At 41.5% G+C, this 23,492-nt stretch overlaps 1 protein-coding gene across 7 annotated transcripts in view; it reads right to left on the bottom strand.

The window, feature by feature from the left end:
• ARHGAP24 (Rho GTPase activating protein 24) overlaps positions 1–23,492 on the bottom strand; it is a 1,010,562-nt gene that overhangs the window by 76,474 nt on the left and 910,596 nt on the right. Inside the window, exon 1 of one of the 7 annotated variants that reach the window (XM_089670545.1) lies at positions 11,312–11,685. The exons of the other annotated variants lie outside the window; for them this stretch is intronic. Within the exon in view, the coding sequence (XP_089526671.1) occupies positions 11,312–11,426 (115 nt within the window). The 5' untranslated portion in view covers positions 11,427–11,685. Of the gene's footprint in view, positions 1–11,311; positions 11,686–23,492 lie in introns of those variants that run through there. 7 annotated transcript variants of the gene reach the window in all.

The following is a 23,492-nucleotide window of genomic DNA, read 5'->3' as shown; positions in this document are numbered from 1 at the left end:
CCCAGACATTGCTAAAATCACCTCCGATTTAACCACCTCCCACCCGCCATATAGTAATATGACGGGCGTAAGGCGGTTCTCTCGTTCTGGGAGGACGTCATATGATGTCCTCCCATTCTAACCGCGCATGATCAGTGTAGCCCCAGCAGTGCCACCTGTCAGTGTCCATCAATGCCAGCTGTCAGTGCTCATCAGTGCCTACCAGTGCACATCAATGCCACATATCAGTGCCCATCTGAGCTGCCTTTCAGTGTCACCCATCAGTGCCAGTCAGTGCCACCTATCAATGCCAATCAGTGCCATCTATCAGTGCCGCCAATCAGTGCCGCCTATCGGTGCCCGTCAGTGCCGCCTAACAGTGCCGGTCAGTGCCACCTAACAGTGCCAGTCAGTGCCGCCTATCATTGCCAGTCAGTGCCGCCTATCAGTGCCGCCTATCAGTGCCATATATCAGTGCTGCCTTTCAGTGCCCATCAGTTATGCCTGTCAATGCCCATCAGTGCCACCTACCAGTGCCTCCTCATCAGTGCCCATCTGTGCCACCTATCAGTGTCCATCAGTGCAGCCTATCAGTGCCCATCACTGCAGCCTCATTAGCGCACATCAGTGAAGGAGAAAAATCACTTATTTACAAAATTTTATAACAAAAACTAAGAAAAAACTTTTTTTTTCAAAATTTTCAGTGGTTTTTGGTTTGTTTAAGAAAAAATAAAAAACCCAGAGTTGATTAAATACCACCAAAATAAAGCTCTGTCACAAAAAAATGATAAAAATTTCATATGGGTACAGTGTTGCATGACTGCGCAATTGTCATTCAAAGTGTGACAGCGCTGAAAGCTGAAAATTGGCCTGGGCAGGAAGGGGGTATAAGTGCCCAGTAGGCTTGTGGTTAAATACAGTTTTGGTTAAAAACATTTTTTTTAATCAGGACAAGTAGATTGTCATGAGGGACAAGTAGATTGGGAACCCAATTTAGTCCCTGGACAAGTAGTTTTTTCAAAAATTTCCACACCCCTCTATAGACTGGGCTTTTCCTAAAAAAAAAAAAATTTGCCAATCGATTATGTACATTAAATATATTAGCATTTAGAACCAACAAATACTATCATTTACATAAATTTCCCTTCTACAAACTTTCTGCAAAAAGAAAAAACTATATATTAGTAATGCACCTCACTCAAATATGGTGAATCTTTAAACAAATGCTGAGAAAGAAAGTCACATTCTGTACTACTAGATGGATTGTCTTTAAAATTTAGGCTAGCTTCACACTGCTGCCATACCATTTTGCTCCAACTTTTATTGCAATTATGTAGCGCAACTTGAATGTAACTTTGATGACATTTGTATATTCTATGGGGCCAAACTGCACTGGAATCACCCCAAAGTAGTATAGGAACCTTTTACAAAATCGCGCTACACTGAGCCATATTTATGAGTCACACCATTGAAAACAATGTGATTTCCTTTGTCATGCGATTCTGTGCTACTCAAGTCACATTTGAAATTGCACTAGTGTGAACCAGGCCTTAAGAGGAAGAGTCCTTTAAATTCTTTGTTATTGGGTACCATGACACCTATCTGTCCCTGTTAATAGCAGGGGACAATTCAAATTGAAAAATTGTAAATCTGACTGTAAGGTGTGTGAGAATTTGAAAACAGATTTTCTTATGCAAGTTGTTAGAGGAATTGTGGATAATATCCTATGATACATCAAAAACTGCCTTTGTAAACTAAATCCATACACAACAGTACACCAAGCTATTAAAGAATATCCACTAAAACACTGGAAGGTATACATATGGAAACAAGATAACAATGGCTTATTTCTACTAAATATAAGTAAAAAGAAATCCCCAATGAGTTTTCAGTTTCAGCATTTAGACAACTGCCTGAAACAAGCACTACACACAATGCAGACTAAACAGTCAAGAAAAGAACAAAAACAAATTAATATAAAAATGTGTGCCACAAGAAAAATATAAAGTACAGTCATGGATGAAGTGATATTGGTGAATCAGGACAGATAACACTACCATTTAATACTTAGTAAGCCATGTTTTTCCAACACATACTTTCCAGTTTTTTTTAATTTTGTCAATATAAATTTAAAACCTTCATTCACATACAACACTGGATCTGAAAAAAGGAAACATTTTATAACGTGAAAAAAGGAGATAAGCCAAAGCCATTCGAAATTAATTTAAAACACACATTTTTTTATATTCTGCACAAGCAGTGACATTTCTTAAAACAAGCTCTCATTCATTACTGTGGCTATAGCCATTGTGGAGAAATTAATCTTCAAAGATCACAACAGAGATGGAGAAACCACAGGGACATATTTATAAAACTCTGGATTAAATCGACTGAATGAGAAGCAGGATGGTGGCTCAGCCCTTGGGACAAAAGATCTGGATTATATGGAAAGGCCCACAGGGAATCTGCCAGGAGTCTGAGTACCACATCCTCCGGTGTCAGTGTGGTGCAATAAGGTACACTGGAATGCTCTGTCTGATTCCTGTGAATCAGACGAGGAAGAAGTTTTCGAGGGGGGAAAGTGGCCAAAAGTCACCAGAACATGCACTGAGAAGCCCCAAGGATGCTTCGACCTGATGAAAAACATGTCCACTTTGTTGTTGAACTTGGATAACAGAAGGTCCATGTTTGATGTCCCCCACCTTAGACAGAGAGCTTGAAACACCTCCACTTGGTAAGACCATTCTCCTAAATGCAGATACTGCTGAATGAGGAAGGATGTCCCCCTACTAATTCTGAACAGGGCTTGTTCTTGGATTTGGCAGGTCTGGTGGCCCAAGACTTCCAGTGGCATAGAATGCTGGGTTTTGACTTGGAACCTGAGGACTGAGAAAATTGAAATAAAATCTATCCTTCTGCTGCAGATCACAAGAGTGCAGTTCGTTCTGTACTCCTGTGACTTGTTTTCAGCTGACAGCAGGCTAAAGTCATAAAGGTCATTCAGCTGGTCCAAGCTCGGGAAAGATCCCTACCATATGGTCAGAATCCACCCAGAAGCCTGAACCAGCACCAGGCTCAGCCTCTCAGCAATCTGTTTAGAGCCTGAGCCAGCCCCTCCCACGCTCTCCACAGTCCAGCACTCCAGTGAGAACTGGAGGGGCAGAGCAGAGAGCCAGTGACTGACAGTAATGGCTCTGCTCAGAGCGTAGGGGGAGAAGTTAGCGATCAGCAGTGTTTGATCGTTCAGTTCTCACTCAAGAGTCGGTGGGGGGCAGATGCAGCATCAGATCGATGATGCATCCACCTAGGTGGGTATAATAGTTTTTTTTTTAAGTCCACACTTCTCTTTCAACTCTTTCTTGTCTCTGGAGCTGAAAGCTTACCCACAGGAGCCTATGCCTATTTTTTCTGGGGTGTAAGGGTACTCCTAACCTCAGTGATTTCCTTGATGTAGGGCTGTAAGGAGTCACCAAATAGACTTTCCCCATCAAGGGGCATCCTCTCAAGATGCTTCTTTCATGGAAGTTCCGCAGGCCAACACTTGAGCCAAAATAATCTCTCACATGTGCACTGAAACAGGTTTATCCTAGAAACCTCATGACATGTATCTGCTAATCCAGCCACACAATACCATAAAGCCATGGGCAGGGGCACTAAATGTTGTAGGAAAGATGAATCCATCAGATCCAGGGTCCCAAGCCATGTACTTAGGCCAGACAGGTTGTAGAAAACAGTAGAATGGCAGTTACAGCAAGCTGTATAGTAGGCCCAACCAGAGAGAACATAGTCTTAAAGAGGCCATTCCAACTCTTTTTTTCTATTGGGTCCTTACGGAACAGGAACATCCTCAACAGTTACTGTTAAGCTTTCGATACGACAGAAAATGGTTGAGTCCATGACAGAGACTATTTTTTAAGCAAGCCCTTAAAGTAGGGTATTGCTGAGCAAAGAGCTTGAGAAGGATACGATCTTTTCAGGGTAAGGACAGAAACTGTACTGGCTCTAGGAGTGAGTGTACAGGGAAGGTCTTCACAGGCTGAAGCATTTTTATTGAACCCAAGCTGGTGATCTTAGGACGTACCAATGCAGACTGCTCTATGACTAGGCAATTGTTCATTGTGTCATTAGGTTTAGAAATAGTATGCTTAAGGCTGGAAGAAATATCAGTAGATTGAGCCTTCTCCTGTACTGAATCCTCAGAAGCCGATGATGTATCGTCCTCCTCAGAGAGTGTAGCAACAGCAAGGGGAAAGTCAAAGAAAAACTCTGAAAGAGAGGCTCAAGGGGCCTGCTTGTGACTTCTGAAGTTTGAGGCCTCCAAAAGAGGTAAGAGCCTGCCCTAAAATCAGACACGGTGGGTGAAAACTCCTCAGTACTTAAGTGGGAGGAAGGGGGAAAGGTGAGCTTGAGGGAGCAAAGGAGGTTTCAGAGGAAAGAAGCAACTCAGTTTGTGGACAGTGGCCACAGCTGACATAAACCAAGGTCCATCAGGGAGACAAAACAACCCCCCCATGAGTCATTACCTGAGAATGGGATGGAAAAAACCAGTTGACCCTTGCATGATCTGCCAAGTGTAGTGAGGAATATCCCACAAGGGGTACCCGCAACCAATTGCTGGAAAGCAGGAACGGTTTAAGTGGTTGTAAAGGCAGAAGGTTTTTTACTCTCATGCATTCTATACATAAAGGTAAAAACCCTCTGTGTGCAGCAGCCTCCTCAGCCCCTCCAATACTTACCTGACCCTCATTGCGATCCAGCAATGTGCACGAGAGCCTCGGCTCTTCTGGGGCACTCCCTCCTCATTGGCTGAGCCATTAGCTCCTGCTGTTGTCGATCGCAGCCAGTGAGCCAATGAGGAGAGAGATGGGGTAGGACTGAACCGGGGCTCTGTGTGTGAATGCACACACAGATCAGCGGCTCGGGAGCGAGCCTGAATGGGTGCCCACAGAGCAAGCTGATTATTCTGGGAGAAGTCGGCAGGAGGGAAGAAGCACCAGCGGGGACCCTAGAAGTGGAGGAGCGGGACTGCTCTGTGCAAAACCACTGCACAGAGCAGGTAAATATGACGTGTTTATTATTTTTTACAAGAAAACATTTTTGATTTTAAAGTATAACTTTGAAGCAGTCCAGTGAGCTGGCCAGAACCAACTCTTGAGGGAGTCTATTCCACATTTTCACAGCTCTCACTGTGAAGAAACCTTTCCATGTTTGGAGATGAAATTTCTTTTCCTCCAGACGTAAAGGGGTTTATTTACTAAAGCTGGAGAGTCCAAAATCAGACTCCCTTCTGCATAGAAACCAATCAGCTTCCAGGTTTCATTGCCAAAGCTTCATTGAACAAGCTGAGGTTAGAAGCTGATTGGTTTCTATGCAGAAGGGAGTCTGATTTTGGACTCTCCAGCTTTAGTAAATAAACCCCAAAGAGTCAGGCGATCAATGATGCCATGCAGAACTCCTGCAAACTGTCAGCGTATTGGTATGCCTGTACATCACGTATGGGCAAGCAGATACAGTCTGACAGGAAGACTAATGCAGGCCATAGATGGTTTGTTTATAGGCCGATTTTTTGTCCGAAAGAATAATCGGCCGATTTTCGTACGGTTAGTGGGGCAATGGCATCGGCCAATTTTTGCGGTTCCTCCTCATTTCGTTTATCAGTCATGCTGGAAAATTCGCGAAAAAACTTCCGATTTTCTAGATCATTGGTGGCAACATTGGATTACAGAACGAACAATGTTTCGTTTTTCAGACGAAAAATCGTCCGATAAACGAACCGTCTATGGCCTGCATTAGGCCTCATTCACACCATACGTGCAGAAAAACTGATGGAAACTGATGCTCAGATTTCACTTGCAGAGACATCAGTTTACATCAGTTTACATGCACGCTTCAATGAGTTATACACATTGCAGATTCCTGCTCAGAAAAAATCTGCACGTGGTGCTAGTGTTGTGGTGTGAACAGGGAACATAGAGAACAATTGATTTCTCTCACTTTGAAGAAACCTTTCCCTGTTTGGAGATTACATTTCTTTTCCTCCAGACGTAAAGAGTGCCCCCTTGTCCTCTGTGATGACCTCAGGGTGAATAGCTCTACAGGGTGTCCTACACATGTGAATGTTGTTGAGTTATGTAAAACTATTAGAATAATTTTTTACATTTTAGAATAGGGTGCCTTGAGATTGTGCAGAATGTTAAAGGGTGCCTTGACTGAAAAAAGGTTGAGAAACACTGCCCTGGAGAACTGAGTAAGGGACAAAATGGCTACCAAATGTGAAAATACAGGTGACAGAACCGGCACTCCTGATTCATTTCTGCGGAAGACAATGTAAATGTGGTGCAACCTGCACTCCACAACTAAACCACAAGAAGACCAGAGCAACAGCAACCAATAGAGGTCACAAAGCCCTGACTTACTGCAGCAGGCTTTTAGTCCTCCCACAAGGAAATAGGATGTTATTGACAAGGCACATCCATATCTACATCCTCCTGGTGGGCATACCCTCTAAGGGCCGCAGCTAACTCAAAGTGTTATACTACATACCTAGCACAGAATCCAGTACATGAAACATTACAGGCTAGTCCTGCATCTTCTTTCTGGTGGGGTCCAGGCTCAGTTGAGAAGTTAACCGCTTCAGAGAGAAAATGTCCACCCCCAAAGGACAAAGGCAAAAAACTAGGGCTAGTGGTTGTGGGAGGGATCTTAAAGGGATAAAAAGTAGCTGCTGTGGTGTAGACTCTGATTCTGTGTCTTGCACTATACAGTTCAGACATATAAATACTTTAACGGGGCAGCACAGTGGCTAAATGGTTAGCACTTCTGCCTGGCAGTACTAGGGTCGTTGGTTCAAATTCCAGCCATGGCATCACCTGCCTGGAGTTTGCATGTTGTGCCTGTGTGGGTTTCCTCTAGGTACTCCGGTTTCCTCTCACACTCCAAAGACATGCTGATAGGTTAACTGGATCCTGTCTAAATTGGCCCTAGTATGTGTATGAATGTAAGTTAGGGACCTTAGATTGTACACCCCTTGAGGGTTAGGGACTGATGTGAATGTACAATATATATGTAAAGCTCTGCATAAATTGATGGCACTATATAAGTACCTATAATAATAAATAAATAATGCCCATAGTCTGGCACAGGTGCACTTTAAAGTAACACCACCATTTTTATTTTTAAAATATATTAAAGCCCAACTGCAGTAAAAATTGTCTTTTCAATGGGTAATCAGTAGGTAATAATTATAATCAATTTAAAATCATCTTTCAAGTTTTTTGCTGTTTGCATCTTCTCGGGGGAAATCCCCCGCATTTCCTGTTCTGGTGACACCAGGACAGCACAAGATGCAGATATCACAGGACACAGAGCAATAAAAACCTGACAGACATTTTCACCCCATCCCTTTTTACTAAGCAAATATTTTTCCCTGTCTCTATCTCCATCAGAGAAATATCCCATCACTCTCTATCCCTATGACACCCTATCATTAGGACAGGAAGTGAGGGTAAATCTTCCCAATAGGGATGAGAAATCAGCAATAAAAACATAACCAAAATGTCAACATTCCGCCCTCTGTTCAAAACTGAAAAAAGTTTTGGGTTTTATATATCCATTACAAGTGTATCTATGGCATCTTAAATTGTTTAACCTCCCTGGTGGTATGATTATGTCAGGAATTTTGTACCAAAAGCGGTACCATTTTTTTGCATGGAAATTTGGTGTTATGTATTGTAGGCCTGCAATTCTTAGTAATTACTTACTTAATAAATACTCATAAAAAATAATAATATAATAATAAATTATTTCAATAATATAATCAAACCAAAAACACTGAAATTTGAAATAGAGCGCCAAGTTCGCACATCGCTGAGCAAAATCGCAGAATCATTTTCAGTGTTTGATGACGAATTTCCCCCATGAATCATTATCACTCAATTCTGCAAGTATTTCTGATTTACTATCGCTGTTCTCTAGCTGGTCTAAAACCGATTTTGACCTAAAGGGACGCTTTTTGGACGCCAAGTTTCCAGGCAGAAAGAACAGTCAAAATGTAGGCAGGGCACAGGACAAAGCAGTAGGGACAAAATATATGTGAAATGCATTGAAACAGCAATGTTTTACTATATAATAATATTTTTTTTAAAAATGAAATTTTTTAAAAATTTCAAATTTGCCGCTGGTTCCGGTGCCCGTACGTCCCGACGTCACAGGGACCGGAACACGGAAGCCGGATGCTGGCATCGGCTGGAGAAGATGGCCGGGGGCGCTGCAGGGGACACATCGCGGGAGCGAAGGACAAGGTAAGCGCTGCAGGGACTCCCTGAGCAACGCCGCATGGTATTCCCGAGTGCAGTTGGGGTTACTGCTCTTGGTACTGAAATTTTACCCCGAGCTACACTCGGGAATACCGCCAAGGAGGTTAAGGGGCGAGAGGAAACAGTATTTTTTGTTTAGTTATTATTATTATACAGAATTTATATAGCGCCAAGAGTTTACGCAGCGCTTTACAACATAAGGGCAGACAATACAAATTAATACAGGAGGGATCAGAGGGCCCCGCTCATTAGAGCTTACAATCTAGTTCAAGCATCAGTCGCTCCATTTCCTTTTAACCAAAGTAAAGACAAGCATATCAGGCAAACAACAGAGTTGCCTCATTTAATTGTTTTACAGCATCCTTCAAGTGAGATTTTGTGCAACATAAAAAAAAAAAATGGATCTAATGAAAGGATTAGATGAAAAATATGCACAGGATTACTGATTTTTTTGAAGAGCACATGCATGGATGCATTGTTTGTTTACATTTTTTGGATCTGTTACAAGAATCATTAACCACTTGCCCTCCTGAGGATTTACCCCCCTTCCTGACCAGGCCATTTTTTGCATTTCAGCGCTACATTACTTTAACTGACAATTGCAGTGTCATGTGATGCTGTACCCAAATGAAATTTGCATCCTTTTTTCCCGACAAATAGAGCTTTCTTTCGGTGGTATTTGATCGCCTGTGCGGTTTTTTATTTTTTGCGCTATAAACAAAACAGACTGCCAATTTTGAGAAAAAAAACTATATTTTTGACTTTTTGCTATAAAATACATGTATATATATTTATTTATACATGTATAAATAAACAAATTTTAAAAATAAAATTTCGGCATACATTTAGGGCAAAATGTATTCTGCTACATGTTTAAAAAAAAATCCCAATACGTGTGCATTAATTGGTTCACGTCAAAGTTATAGCGTTTACAAATGGCGGTATATACACTGGATTTTTTGTTTTTTTACTAGTAATGGCGGCCATCAGCGACTTATAGTGGGACTGCGGCGGGCATTCTGACACTGGGGGGAAATGATTTGGTGTCACTGACATCCCCAGTGATACCAATACAGTAATTAGTGCTAATAAAAAGCACTGACACTGTACTAATGACACTGGGCAGGAAGTGGTTAACATCTGGGGCAATCAAGGGGTTAACTGTGTGCTTTGTGCTGTTTCACTTACTAGCTGTGTCTGTGATTTCAACTGTAAGCACACTACTTTGTATGGCTCTGCTATGCACAGCCATACAAAGCAGTGTGCTGCAGCTGACAGGGGAGAGAACTGTATTGTTTACATACAGCTCTCTCCTCTGTCGGTAATACCGCCGAGTAATCACCAGCCGGGAACCGGTGATTGACAGCCGAGGCCGCGAATGGTGGCACAGGTAGAGCCCCCTACCTGGAGATACAAAATCACATATATATACACATGATTTTGCGCACCCCTGCTGCCCTTCCAGTAGTTCTGCTATAGGGCGGTGGTAGAGCTGTTAAGTAAGAGCAGATGACAAGAACAATAAACCACTATAGCATTAAAAATGTCTTTCCCCCTGTGTTTATGCTCTGTATGGAAGTCAGGCTTCAGGATGCAGTGTAAACTGTTTACAGTCAATAGTAAAGCCACCTCTATTGGCTGGCCAAATTACTTGGCTGATGTAAATTTTCAGAAAACATTGCAAGCCTTTTCTCTTTTGTTGGTATGTGATTGAGTATATCACTCCTAATCCACCCCTTGAGGCTGGGTTCCCACTGATGCGGTGCAGAATTCGCAGCATTTTCTGTGTGAATTCCGCGTCGCATCAGAATCACACCCCGTTCATGCGAACTGAAGCGGGTGTGTATATTAAGTTAACAACATGCTGAAATTGGTTCGCAAAACGCAGTGCAATGTGCAGAATCAGATCGCATTGGTGTGAATACCCATGTGATCCGATTCTAGTGTGGACCCAAAAAAGGGTCCTGCACCTTTTTGGTGCCAGTGCGGTGCAATATGAGCCATACATAATGTATGGCTCCAATCGCACCGCACACAAATCGTATGTGATTTGCACAGGAATGTGGTGCGACTCCTGTGCGAATCATATGCGATATACCGCACATATGTGAAAGCAGACTTACAGTCAATAGTAAAGCCACCTCTATTGGCTGGCCAAATTAGTTGGCCGGCATAAGTTTTCAGTAAACATTCCAAGTCTTTTCTCTTTTGTTGGTATGTGATTGAGTTTATTTGGCGATTGAGTGTATATTGCTTGGGCAGTACAGTGGCTAAATGGTTAGCACTTCCGCCTGGCAGTACTAGGGTCATTGGTTTGAATCCCAGCGACAGCACCACCTGCATGTTCTCCCTGTGCCTGCGTGGATTTCCTCCAGGTACTCTGGTACTCCGGGTTCCTCCCACACTCCAAAGATATGTTGGTAGGTTAATTGGCTCCTGTCTAAATATCTGTATAGTTATCTAACATATCTAGTATGTATGAATGTAAGTTAGGGACCTTAGATTGTATGCCCCTTGAGGGTAGGGACTGATGTGAATGTACAATATATATGTAAAGTGTTAGGGACTTTAGATTGTATGCCCCTTGAGGGTTAGGGACTGATGTGAATGTACAATGTATATGTAAAATGCTGCATAAATTGATGGTGCTATATAAGTACCTGAAATAAATATAATTAAAAAAAGAAATAAATCACTCCTAATCCACTCCTTGACTGTTTGCAATTTTCCCCAGCTAGGAATCTGACTTATTGAGTATTTCAAAAAGATACAATTGTGGGATAGTAGTCCAAAATGTAAATGCATTTACGGTATGTTCAGAATTCTGCTATCCAAAAAAATATTACCAAACAATACACAAGATCTTACAGTGATTGGAAAAGTCTACAACAGCAAGCAAAGGAAAATGCAACATACTGGTAATATATTTGTTTTCTAAGTAGCAGTAAAGAATACTGGTTGCTTACTAGTAGTTGCTCAGTTCTAGTAGTAAGTGAATTCAACAAATGCAGACATACCTCTCCGGAAGCTAAAGCACCTTTTAATTTTCCTGTAAGTGGCTTTGGGTATGAAAGGGCTGGAGGGAAAGGAGGCCGAGGAAGAAGCTGCTGCATTTCGGTCTTCAAGCATCATACAGGTGCCAGCAGGCGTGGGAACTAGTGGTGTCCTTTACAAGTACCATTGGGATGAGATGGATGAGTCATTCCTCAATCACTTTAATGTCATTTTCTTGCTTTTGTTTGCTGCCTTGCGTGTTTACTTCAATTTCCTTCTGTCAGTTTTAAAAGGTTACTTAGAAAAGGTGCAGAAAAAATTACTCATCATTGGATCACATCATCAGTCTCACAGTTATAGTCACAGGAGACAACAGTCTACCCAAATTGTAAAACAACAGGTGAAAAAAAAGCAGATCTTCGATCCCTATCGGATAATTCAATATATTTCCAGAATAAAAAAAAAAATAAAAAAATACATGAAATGATGCCAATTTTAGACATCCAGCCTCAGCACCTTTTCCAGTAAGATTCTTCTGAAAGTAACTCCAGCAGTCTTCCCTGTATCAGCATGCTTGACACCAAAGCTTGGCGGAGAGAAAGGCACTGACAAGAATCCCCAGGAACTTCTGTTCTTTTCTCTCTGTTAGATGGATGGAAGTGGAAGTTACATTACTCCTTAGCCTAGGTATTAAATGGCTTTGTGCGCTCCAGGCACTTTGCATGCAGCAGGTGCAGTTGTAAGCTTCAGCGAGAGGGAAAGGAGTAAACAACTAACCCAGGCAGCAGTAGCAATGAATTCCCTTGCTCTGACTTTGACTTGACTTCAAGCAGGCATCATGTGTGACAGCTTAGTGATTATTAAAGGTGCAGTCCTACTTCTTCATTCCTTCTTCAAATAACCTCTGCTGCTTTTCACGGAATCTGCAGTGCTTCAGCACATTTCTACCAAAGACGCATGTCTCAAGGATAAGAAATCAGTCGGAGGAAATTTATTGTAACAGTTAGTGGCATGAATTACAATAGATACACTGTATAAATATATATATATATATATATATATATATATATATATAAAAAAAAAGAAATGATATACCTAATACTTAAATATTTATTATTATAACTCCTACGATAAAATATAGGGAGTATGGGTTCCCAGTGGTTAGGGAAAAGCCCATCTTTTATCAAGAATCAAAGCCCCCGGAGCCACAACACACAAACACATGCATATCATTTTTAAAAATGATCCATATCAGAAGATACCTTTTTTTCCACCTGTCTTCTGCCTGGTCATGTGACATGCACCCTTTTTTGTGACATTAACCTCCCTAGCGGTCTGATTATGTCCATATTTCTGTGCTCAAAGCGGTACTTTTTTTGCATGGAAATATGTGGTTTTTTTATTGTAGGTCTGTCATTTTTAGGAATAACTCACTGAAATGTGTCCGAACAAGAGCTAGACATCCCGGGTATGATAAAATTTGAAACACAAATTATATATTATATAAATTATCTCTGCTTAATAAACAGGAGGACAGAGGAGAAGATTTTTCCCTGAGAACTGCAGAGAACTGCAATGAGATAAATTATCTCTGCTTAATAAACGTACACCTTAGTGGAAAAGCTCAAAGAGCAACACTGCAGTTTTGAGAACGTGAGTAGCGCTTTGAAACTTTTTTTAATATCAGGTAAGGTGGGAGGAATTAATTTTCAGGGTGGTAAGGTGAACCCTATCCGTTTCCTGATTTAGCAAATCAAGTGTCACGTTCATTTTAAATTCTGAAGTGCAGAATCAAATAATTTCCTAGCTGAGGCCAGATTATTGCAAAATGGATTATGGATGGATTCCAGGAATTACAGCATCAAATAATTAAAGTGCAGCTAAAGTCAAATAAACAAAAATGACATATGTGCTTCAGGCTTGAACTCTCAATCATTTCATTGTGTTTCTCTAAAGTTCTGTGTACATTTAGTCCTCGTAAATACCTTGCAAACATTCCAGAGATCCCCGTCTGCAATTATTTCCTGTATGTCCGTGTCTACAATTCATTTTGTTCTCTCAAAATCTTTCTTTGTAGCCACCTATTCAGATGCACTAAAAGAACACATCTCTGAATTTACCTTTTGCTGTGCTGATCTGTTGCTTGATTACTCTTCATCAGGTCTCATAGAATCAGGTCTCATAGAATTCAATCAAACAATTGATGGGCAGACTGCATAGCCAAAGTCTACCCCAGCCAGTGGCTAGCTCTCCTTGGAAATTGCACATCTCAAGGGTACCCAGGGATGTGTTCTTTTACTCTGGCTCAGACAGTACAGCAGTACAGTTTGCACATAGCACTACAAGGAACCATGGGAGATGTCGTTTTACAATAAGCAAAGGGCTGATGCATCACACCCCCCTCTGGCTGTTATTAAAGTGTTACTAAAGCCACGACAGTAATATCAGTCTGTATGTGCAGTAAAGCATGCTTGTAATACTCACTGTGGAATATAAGGAGTTAATACCCTTTCATTGTGCATTGTGTAAAAACGCTGTTTGATCCTGTCTTCTCTGATCCTCCCCTTCTTCCATTGTCCCATTCTTATCTCTTGATAAGCCATATCATGTGGGCTCTGCACGTGCTCAGTTTGGTGTGTACTGCTAGGGAGGTTTTTTTTTTCTTTTGGAGGGTGAATGTGATCAGCAAAGGGCCAATCTGCTGTCCAAACAGAGGGTCGGGGGTCCTGCAGTCTCATAGGACAGTCGGAAACAGAATGAAAACTCCTCCTACAAGCTTTAACCAGTGCTCAGCTGGACACTGATAGAAGTCAAAAGACTGCTCTAACTGCTGATGAGAAAAGGTATTTAGCAAATTATATTTAGTAAAATAATTGCATTTCCATGTTGTGTGTGCTGTGGGAGACCAGATACAATGAATGCATGTCCAGGGTTTAGTAACACTTTAAGAGCTGATACTAAAACAACAGCTGCAACTACAGGGATGAATAGAGGATATGTACACATTTTCAAAGTTAGAAAAAAAATATTTCAACAGTACTGATACAGAGTTTTGATCCAGTGATTAATGCTTTTTATTATTACTTCATGTAATTAAGGCGACTTTAGTACTTTTAAAGTACTTTAATACTTTAGTTCCAAAATACTAAAGTACTTTAGCACTTTAAAGTGCTTTTAGTACTTTAGTCCTTTAAGATCTGATTAAGGCTAAATGGCAGCATGGATTAGACAATTTACAGGCAAAACCCAACTTGCAAATTTGCTTGAATATATGCTAGCTGATTGTGATAGCCACAGTGGATTGTACGGTTCATACAAAGGAGCCTTCAGTCAAAAATAACTTGAGAAAAAAAAGCCTCAGCACTGTACCTCTTTTAAGTATTCTGTGGGACCACTTCACTTGTTGGGGGCAGGTCAAATGCAGGTCCAAAGGAGGTCAACGCCAGATTAAATGCACCTGTTACTGAATTCTGAATGATCTCAAAATGATGTCAAACTGATGTTGTCAACATCCTGACATCAACATGCCATTAGAGTCTTTGTATGATCATTTATGATTTTTGAGAATTAATTATTTCACAGTACATGCAGCTAAAGAGGTCATGGGTGGCTTGATTTAAAGCTGTTTTACTGCTTTTTAAGAATATGTGAATACATTAATGTCTATAATCTGGGAACGGATATACTTGCTCCATAGATATTGTACAGGGAGTGATTATTATCACCCTGGGACAAGAAGTGTGTTTTTGGTAGGTTCTGCAGTCACCAAATCTAAGAACAGTTAAGCTGCAATGTATAACATTTTTGTGTTTTACCTTAGATCGATAGAAGTGATTTAGGAAACATCAATTTATTTGCCATTCAGATATTTATTCCTTATACTTTTACACATGTGTCCTTTACATTTATTACACTGTGATGTCCAAATGACTTTCACACTTCAGTTCGTTAATCATGCATAATGGCTTTTTTTATGCAAACACCCCAGAAATGTCCTGAGTGACTTTGGCTTATGTTATTTGTTTAAGTAACAATGTTCATTCTCTTACAAAGGAATTGTGTTTAGGACATACACTTTCACCCCCAGCAGGAGTGAACAAACATTAATTTAATCATGTAGTTAATGATTAATAGAGCTGCCAGCTCACACAGCAGACCCTGTGAAGCAGGGTTACGACAAACCAAGGGCTGTTTCATTAATAAACTATGTGTTATCCATGGAGCATCCATACCTTTAAAAAGTCATCAGCTGTCTGATTTAAAAACAACTTATATAACATATGTATATCATTAAAACAGTGTCATACACACATATTATATCCCTTTCAATACATTATACAGGATTGTAGACTTGAAGGATAAGTCAGTTTTAAAAAAAAATCAATAAATGCCCATTTGTTTGCAGGTAAAAAATGTGCATTTACTTTTTTTTTTTTTTAACCCTGGAAAGCATTGCACCAGCGATCATAGTTACATAGTTAGTCTGGCTGAAAAAAGACAAAAATCCATCCAGTTCATCCATTAAAAAGTTATAATCTTACACCCACAGTTGATCCAGAGGAAGGCAAAAAAACCCAGCAAAGCATGATCCAATTTGCTCCTGCAGGGGCAAAATTCCTTCCTGATCCCCCGAGAGGCAATGGGATATTCCCTGGATCAACGTTACCTATAAATGTTAGTATCCAGTTATATTCTGTGTATCTAAGAACAAATCCAGGCCTTTTTTAACCATTAGCCGCCCGGCCAATGGCCGTTTGGCGGCTTCAAAGTTGCTTCTCCACTCCGGGTGCACGCCATTTGGCGTGCTCCCGCACATGCGCCGTTTGCGCTAATGCAGAGCGGCGCAGCGGCTCGATCTGTCACCGGGCGTGTACCTTGGTCACGGTCGATGACAGATCTGAGTACCGGCCCCCGTTGCAGGTACCATGTGACCTGCTGTGACCAATCACAGCAGGTCACATGACAGTTGTATACAATGGATGGCTTCATTCATGATGCCATCCATTGTATACTAGTGCCTAGCTGTGAATGGTCACAGCTAATCACATGCACCTGTCATGTGATTAGCTGTGACCAAATCACAGCTAAGCACAAAAAAAAAAAAGCTGAATGAATCCATTTCATTCAGGTAAATGCTTGCTTATAGCAAAGTATTTCTTTGCTATAAGCAAATTGTGTAAAAAAAAAAAAAAAATACTGATCACTTCCCCAAAGTAGTACAATGTTACTATGGTAACATTGTACTACTTTGGTCATAGTAAAATATGAAAAAAATGTTAAAAAAAAATAAAAAAAAGTAATAAAAAATTAAAAATAATAAAAAAAATTAAAAAAATATATATATATTTTTTTCATACTGTCACCAGTCAGTGTCCCTGTTCACCGCCATGCCAGTTATATGATGACGCTGTACTGCACTGGTGACAGTATGTAAAAAAAAAATAGTGAAAATAATTTTTTAAATTTTTTCATTTTCCGAAAAATTATGACAAAAAAAATACAACTTCAAAAAACTCGCCATGCCTCTTATGAAGTACGTCGGACTGTCTACTCTGCAAAAAGGGGTCATTTGGGGGATATCTGTACTGTTCTGACATTCTTAGACCTCAAGAAATTAGATTGGCCGTCAGTACTTCAGGATTGATCAATATTCAGATCTATACCATAGTTTGTGAACTCTATAACTTTCCTAAAAACTAAATAATACATCCTAATTTGGGTTATTTTCACCAAACACATGTAGCAGAATACATCTCGGCCTAAATTTATGAAGAACAATTATTTATTTGTAAATTTTTATAACGGAAACAAAGAAAAACGTGTATTTTTTTCAACATTTTTGGCCTTTTTTTGTTAATTTAGCAAAAAATAAAAACCCCAGCGGTGATTAAATACCACCAAAAGAAAGCTCTAGTTGTGTGAAGAAAATGATAAAATTTTAGTTTGGGTACAATGTTGTATGACTGCGCAATTGTCATTCAAAGTGTGAGAGCGCTGAAACGTGAAAAATGGCCTGGGCAGGAAGGTGTAAAATTGCACGGTATTGAAATGGTTAAAGCAATCCACTGAGCTGGCCACAACCAACTCTTGAGGGAGTCTATTCCACATTATCACAGCTCTCACTATGAAGAAACCTTTCCGTGTTTGGAGATTAAATTTCTTTTCCTCCAGACGTAAAGAGTCAGGCGATCAATGATGCCATGCAGAACTCCTGCAAACTGTCAGTGTATCGGTATGCCTGTACATCACGTATGGGCAACCAGATACAGTCTGACAGGAAGACTAATGCAGGCCATAGATGGTTCGTTTATCGGCCGATTTTTCGTCCGAAAGAATAATCGGCCGATTTTTGCACTGTTAGTGGGGCAATGGCATCGGCCGATTTTCACGGTTCCTCCTCATTTCGTTTATCGGTCATGCTGGAAAACTCACGAAAAAACGGGCGATTTTCAAAATCATTGGTGGCATCGGATTACAGAACGAACGATGTTTCATTTTTCGGACGTAAAATCATCCGATAAATGAACCGTCTATGGCCTGCATTAGGCCTCATTCACACCATACGTGCAGAAAAACTGATGGAAACTGATGCTCAGATTTCACTTGCAGAGACATCAGTTTACATCAATTTTCATGCACGCTTCAATGAGTTATACACGTTGCAGATTCCTGCTCAGAAAAAATCTGCACGTGGTGCTAGTGTTGTGATGTGAACAGGGCACATAGAGAACAATTGATTTTGTTATGCCCCTGCAGAACGCGTTCAGAAAAACTGACATCTCTGCATCATGGTGTGAAGGAGTCCTCAATAAACTACTATAGTGCTCAACAGCGCCGTGTTAGTTCATTGAGAACTACAAGCTGACAGCTGCAAAGGCTGTTGGGACTTGTAGTCCATTCACAGAACTCTGTGAATGAATGACATGGCCGTGAGTGGCTGTTTTCAAAACAGCTAGTACGAGGAACTTCTCCCCGGACTGCTGTCACAGGGAGGGGGGGAGGGCAGGATCAGGCAGCAGCTGCTACCTAGCTTAACCTCCCTAGCGGTCTGATTATGTCAGTATTTCTGTGCTCAAAGCGGTACTTTTTTTGCATGGAAATATGTTGTTTTTTTATTGTAGGCCTGTAATTCTTAGGAATAACTCACTGAAATCTGTCCGAACAAGAGCTAGACATCCCGGGTATGATAAAATTTGAAACACGAAATCATAAATTATAATATAATAAATAATTATAAAAAATAATAATATAATAATCAATTTTATTCAATAATATAATCAAACCAAAAACACTGTAATTTGAAATATAGCGCCAAGTTCGCACATCACTGAGCTCTAGTCGCAAAATCGTTTTCAGCGTCTGTTGATGAATTTCCCCACGAATCATTATCACTCAATTCTGCAAGTCGTTCTAATTTATTATCACTGTTCTCTAGCTGGTCTAAAACCGATTTTGACCTAAAGGGATGCTTTTTGGACGCCATGGACATTTCTCAGTTTCCGAGCAGAAAGAACAGTAAAAATGCAGGCAGGGCACAGGACAAAGCACTAGGGACAAAATGTATGTGAAATGGTTTGCTACAGTAATGTTTTACTATGTGATTTTAGTGTATTGAGTGGGTGTCAAATTTTTTAATTTTTTAATTTCCCGCCAGTTCCGCCCCCCGTACGTCCCGGCGCTCACAGGGAACGGAACCCGGAAGACAGATCCCGGCATACGCCGGAGGACATGGCCGGAGACACTGCAGGGGGGACATCATGGGACAAGGTAAGTGCTCGAGGGATCCCAGAGCAACGCTGCAGTGTAATCCCGAGTGTAGCTCAGGGTTACAGCTTCTGGTACTGAAATTTATCCTCGAGCTACACTCGGGAATACTGCCAGGGGGGTTAAAATGGAACGTCACTCTCTCTCAATCAGCAGGAGCTATGTTTAATCCTTATGCTGCTAGCATTAGTAAATATATAGGAAACTATATCAGATTTACTTGTTTTAAACTTTTTTTTATTTACATTTCTTCAGTTACTTCCTGGATTCCATGCCTAGGCAAATTATGTCATACATCCCAGGACTCTTCAGGAGGGGAGGGTTCTCAGCTCAGCCAATGCCTGAGCCAAGGGCATGTGGATTGCAGGAAGGAAATGCTACATCAGGGGTCTCCAAACTGCGGCCCGAGAGACGGATGTGGCCCTTTGCTAGCCTTTATCAGGCCCTTGGGGCACTATTCCTCCCAATGATATGAAGCAGTATTCCTCCCACTGACACCAACAATGGGGCACTATTGGTATACCAATGATGGGGCACTACTCTTCATCCTACTGGCCACGATCTCTGAAGCCATGTTTATTCTCACTGATGCTGGGCCCGACACATTTTTTACTCCCACTGGCCACACTCCGTCCCTCTTTAAGTCTGAAGGACCATAAACCGGCCCTTTGTTTGAAAAGTTTGGAGACACCTATGCTACATGAATCATCTGCCCTTACTCAAGATGGCCACTGCCAGAAATGCCAGGTGTTTTTCAAAATATTTTCTCAGCAAAATAAAGCATGGAGACATGGATGGATAGAGGAGTTTGCTTTGAATATTAACAATGAATTAAATATCATTTATGGTTTATGGTGCTCAAATGCGGTGGAGTTCCACTTTAAAGATCATCCATTAACTTTGCCTAACAATTGCTGAGAATAGATAGTAACATTGAGTAAGAATTGTTTTTAGTGAGTTAGCCAACATGTGCTGGCATTAAGAGGAGCTATAAAGCACAACCAGCATGTAGAACAGCAAAACAGGAGGCAGCCAGCATAATCAATCGGGAGGAAATAGAGAAGAGCGTTGGTGGAAGTGGCAGCAGAGGAGCTTCTTCCCCTAGGAAAGGGGTGTCAAATTGGTGGCCCTTCAGTTGTTACGAAACTACAAGTCCCATCATACCTCTGCCTTTGGGAGTCATGCTTGTAACTGTCAATCCTGCAATGCCTCATGGGACTTGTAGTTTGGCAACAGCTGGAGGGCTGCCAGTTTGACACCCATGCCCTAGGAGGACCCCTTTACCTGTTTTATAAAGCCCTTATTCTGGAGTCCAGTCCCTACTCATGGCTTCCTGAGATCCCCCACAAGGATCAGCACAAACGCTACTATACCAGTGACACTCTGGTGAATGTACCCCCATAAGAGGTGGTGGATTTCCGCTTTGGATCATCAACACTTTTGAATATCCCACTTGGTATTGCTGCACCTTGTAGTACCACAGATTTTCTTCCCTAAATGAAGAACACCTATTTCTGTTGGCATTTCTGTTATTTGTAGTACCACGGACTATTCATGTATATCACATATTGATTGCTGAGATTTGTAGTGACACGGACAATTTCATTTAATTTTTGATTTTTAAGGTTTGATATGTTTATCCAGTTTATATCACAGTGCTATTGTATGCTCACTATATTCAGTTAAGCACTTTATTATTGCATTGGAGAATTATTTTTTAGTGTTGCACTTTTATCTGTATTTGGTATTGTGGGTTTCGTTACCTTTGCCCAATTTGTGCTAGCAGATACTTTACTTTCTGCGCTCGCCTTACATCTTGCAGCATAATTAATGAGCAAATATGGCTATCCTGTGTATAAACTATACCCTGAAACAAGGGTTTTATAGACAAAAATATCTGCACCAAGCTGAGCTCATAGGAATTAGGAGCTAATCAGGCTCTGATGCCTGCATGTGCTGACAGCGAACATGTTAATAGGAGGAATAAGCACATGGATGACCTCACCAGTGTGTTGCCTCCCCACCATTGTCTAATCCACAGACTGGGGGTGTTGTATTACCACTGTTATCCTCCTTGCTGTGTTGTTGCTGCTGCCGCAGAGGCTAACAAGAACCACAAGGCAAACAGAATTTCAAACCTTTTAACAGCTAATAAAGTCCCCAGATATGTATTTAAACTGTGTATCTCCATTCTAAGAACTCTAATTAAAATGAAACCTGCTACTGAAAAAAAATATAATATATCACATGTTCAACAACAGGATGGTTTTCCAAAAACTGTGTATTTTATTGTTAAACAGCAGTCCAAGCATCTACCTGAATTGACTAGAAAAACCTGGGAGGATAGAGTCATCAGCTGCAGCAGGGAGAAGCATTTTCTCAGTCTCCCGTACCCTCTTGACCTTTTAGTCCTCATGCACACGAGACGTTTTTACAGCGGCTGTTTTTGGCTTTTGGCATTTTTTTTCTACAGCCAGTAAACCCCCCAGCATGTTATCCTATGTGTCTATGCACACAGGCTGTAATCAGAATTTTTTTATCTGTTAAAACGCTCTAATGCTTTTTTTGAGCAAAAACAAAAATGGGGGGGGGGTGAAAAATGCAAACGCAGAAAAACACGGAAAAACATGGCTAAACACTAATGCAAAAATGCTAAAAAATGCTGAAAAACTTGCATTTGTAATGTGACTTTACACAGCTAATGCTACCAGCATTATCAAGACGCCCAAAGTGCATGGAGCCTTATTATTATTATACACTATTTATATAGCGCCAAAAAGTTTGCTCAGCACTGTACATTATAGTGGGGGACCAGGGGCGGACTGACAACTCATGGGGCCCCCGGGCAATAGGGGATCATGGGGCCCCTGTGTCCTTGCCCAAACTCAAAAAAGCCTATGAAAAAGGTACCAGGGGCATCTCATGGGGCCCCCTACTGACCCCGGGCCCTCGGGCAGTGCCCGAGTTTCCAAATGGTCAGTCCGCCCCTGTGGGGGACAGTACATGAGACAATACAGTAACAAAACAATATACGAGGGGTTCAAAGGGCCCTGCTCTTTCGATCTTACAATCTAGGAGGCTATGCAGGCCATAGACAGGACGTCTATCGGCCGAATTGTCGGCCAAACGAAAAATCGGCCGATATTCACACCGTTAGTGGGGCAATGTTGTCGGCTAATTTTGCGGTTCTTGTCATTTCTTTTTATCGGTCATGCTGGAAAATCTACGAAAAACGGCCGTTTTTCGTAAGCATTGGTGGCAGCATTGGTGGCAGCAACGACCGATTTTACGTTTATCGGCCGACAAGTCGGCTGATAAACGACCCGTCTATGGCCAGCCTTATATTGGAGCACAATAAAGTCAGGAGAGGCAGCAGCAGAAGTGAGACAACACAGCCAAGAACTGCACATGTAGGCATCTCTATGCGGCATCTTAATACTGATTCTGAATGATGCCTGAACATAGATGTCCTTCTTGGAAGAAAGGCAAATGGAGGCATTGTTTGGGAGAGTTCTGTCATCTCTGTAGGAGGTAACAAATACCAGTAAGGCTCCTTGCACAGGGGGGTGTCTAGCTGCTGTGCATTTCTCTAGGCGTTTTAGTGGGCCCAGTGGTGTATTTTGGTTTTGTGCTGCCCTAGGCAAGACTGAAATCGGGCAACCCCCCACATTTAAATTTGCCCCACCCCTTCATGTTTAAGACCCACCCATTCATCTTTAATCTCCATCCTTCCTCTTTAGGCTCCACCTCTTCCTATTAGAGCTCCGTCGGTGACAAAAAGGGGATGCTAGTCCTCCCAATGACTACAACGGTGGGGTGCTATTCCTCCCACTGACACCAATGATGGGACACTATTCTTCCCACTGATACCAACAATGCTGCCCCATCATTAGTGTCAGTGTGGGAGGAATAGTGCTCCATCATTAATGTCAGTGGGAGGAATATTGCTCCATCATTGGTGTCAGTGGGAGGAATAGTGCCCCATCATTGGTATCAGTGGGAGGAATAGTGCCCCATCATTGGTATCAGTGGAAGGAATAGTGCCCTATCATTGGTGTCAGTGGGAGGAATAGTGCCCTATCATTAGTGTCAGTGGGAGGAATAGTGCCTCATCATTGGTGTCAGGGGGAGGAATAGTGCCCCATCATTGGTGTCAGGGGGAGGAATAGTGCCTCATCATTGGTGTCAGGGGGAGGAATAGTGCCTCATCATTGGTGTCAGGGGGAGGAATAGTGCCTCATCATTGGTGTCAGGGGGAGGAATAGTGCCCCATCATTGGTGTCAGGGGGAGGAATAGTGCCCCATCATTGGTGTCAGGGGGAGGAATAGTGCCCTATCATTGGTGTCAGTGGGAGGAATGGTGCCCTATCATAAATGTCAGAGGGTGGAATAGTGTCCCATCATTGGTGTCAATGGGAGGAATAGTTCCCCCCGTTATTG

This window comes from Staurois parvus, unplaced genomic scaffold (assembly GCF_062004578.1).
Source record: "Staurois parvus isolate SC_StPar_1 unplaced genomic scaffold, SC_StPar_1.0 ptg000091l, whole genome shotgun sequence".
Classification (NCBI taxonomy): domain Eukaryota; kingdom Metazoa; phylum Chordata; class Amphibia; order Anura; family Ranidae; genus Staurois; species Staurois parvus.
Note: the sequence above shows the minus strand (reverse complement) of the source record. Positions and strands in the feature narration are given on the sequence as shown.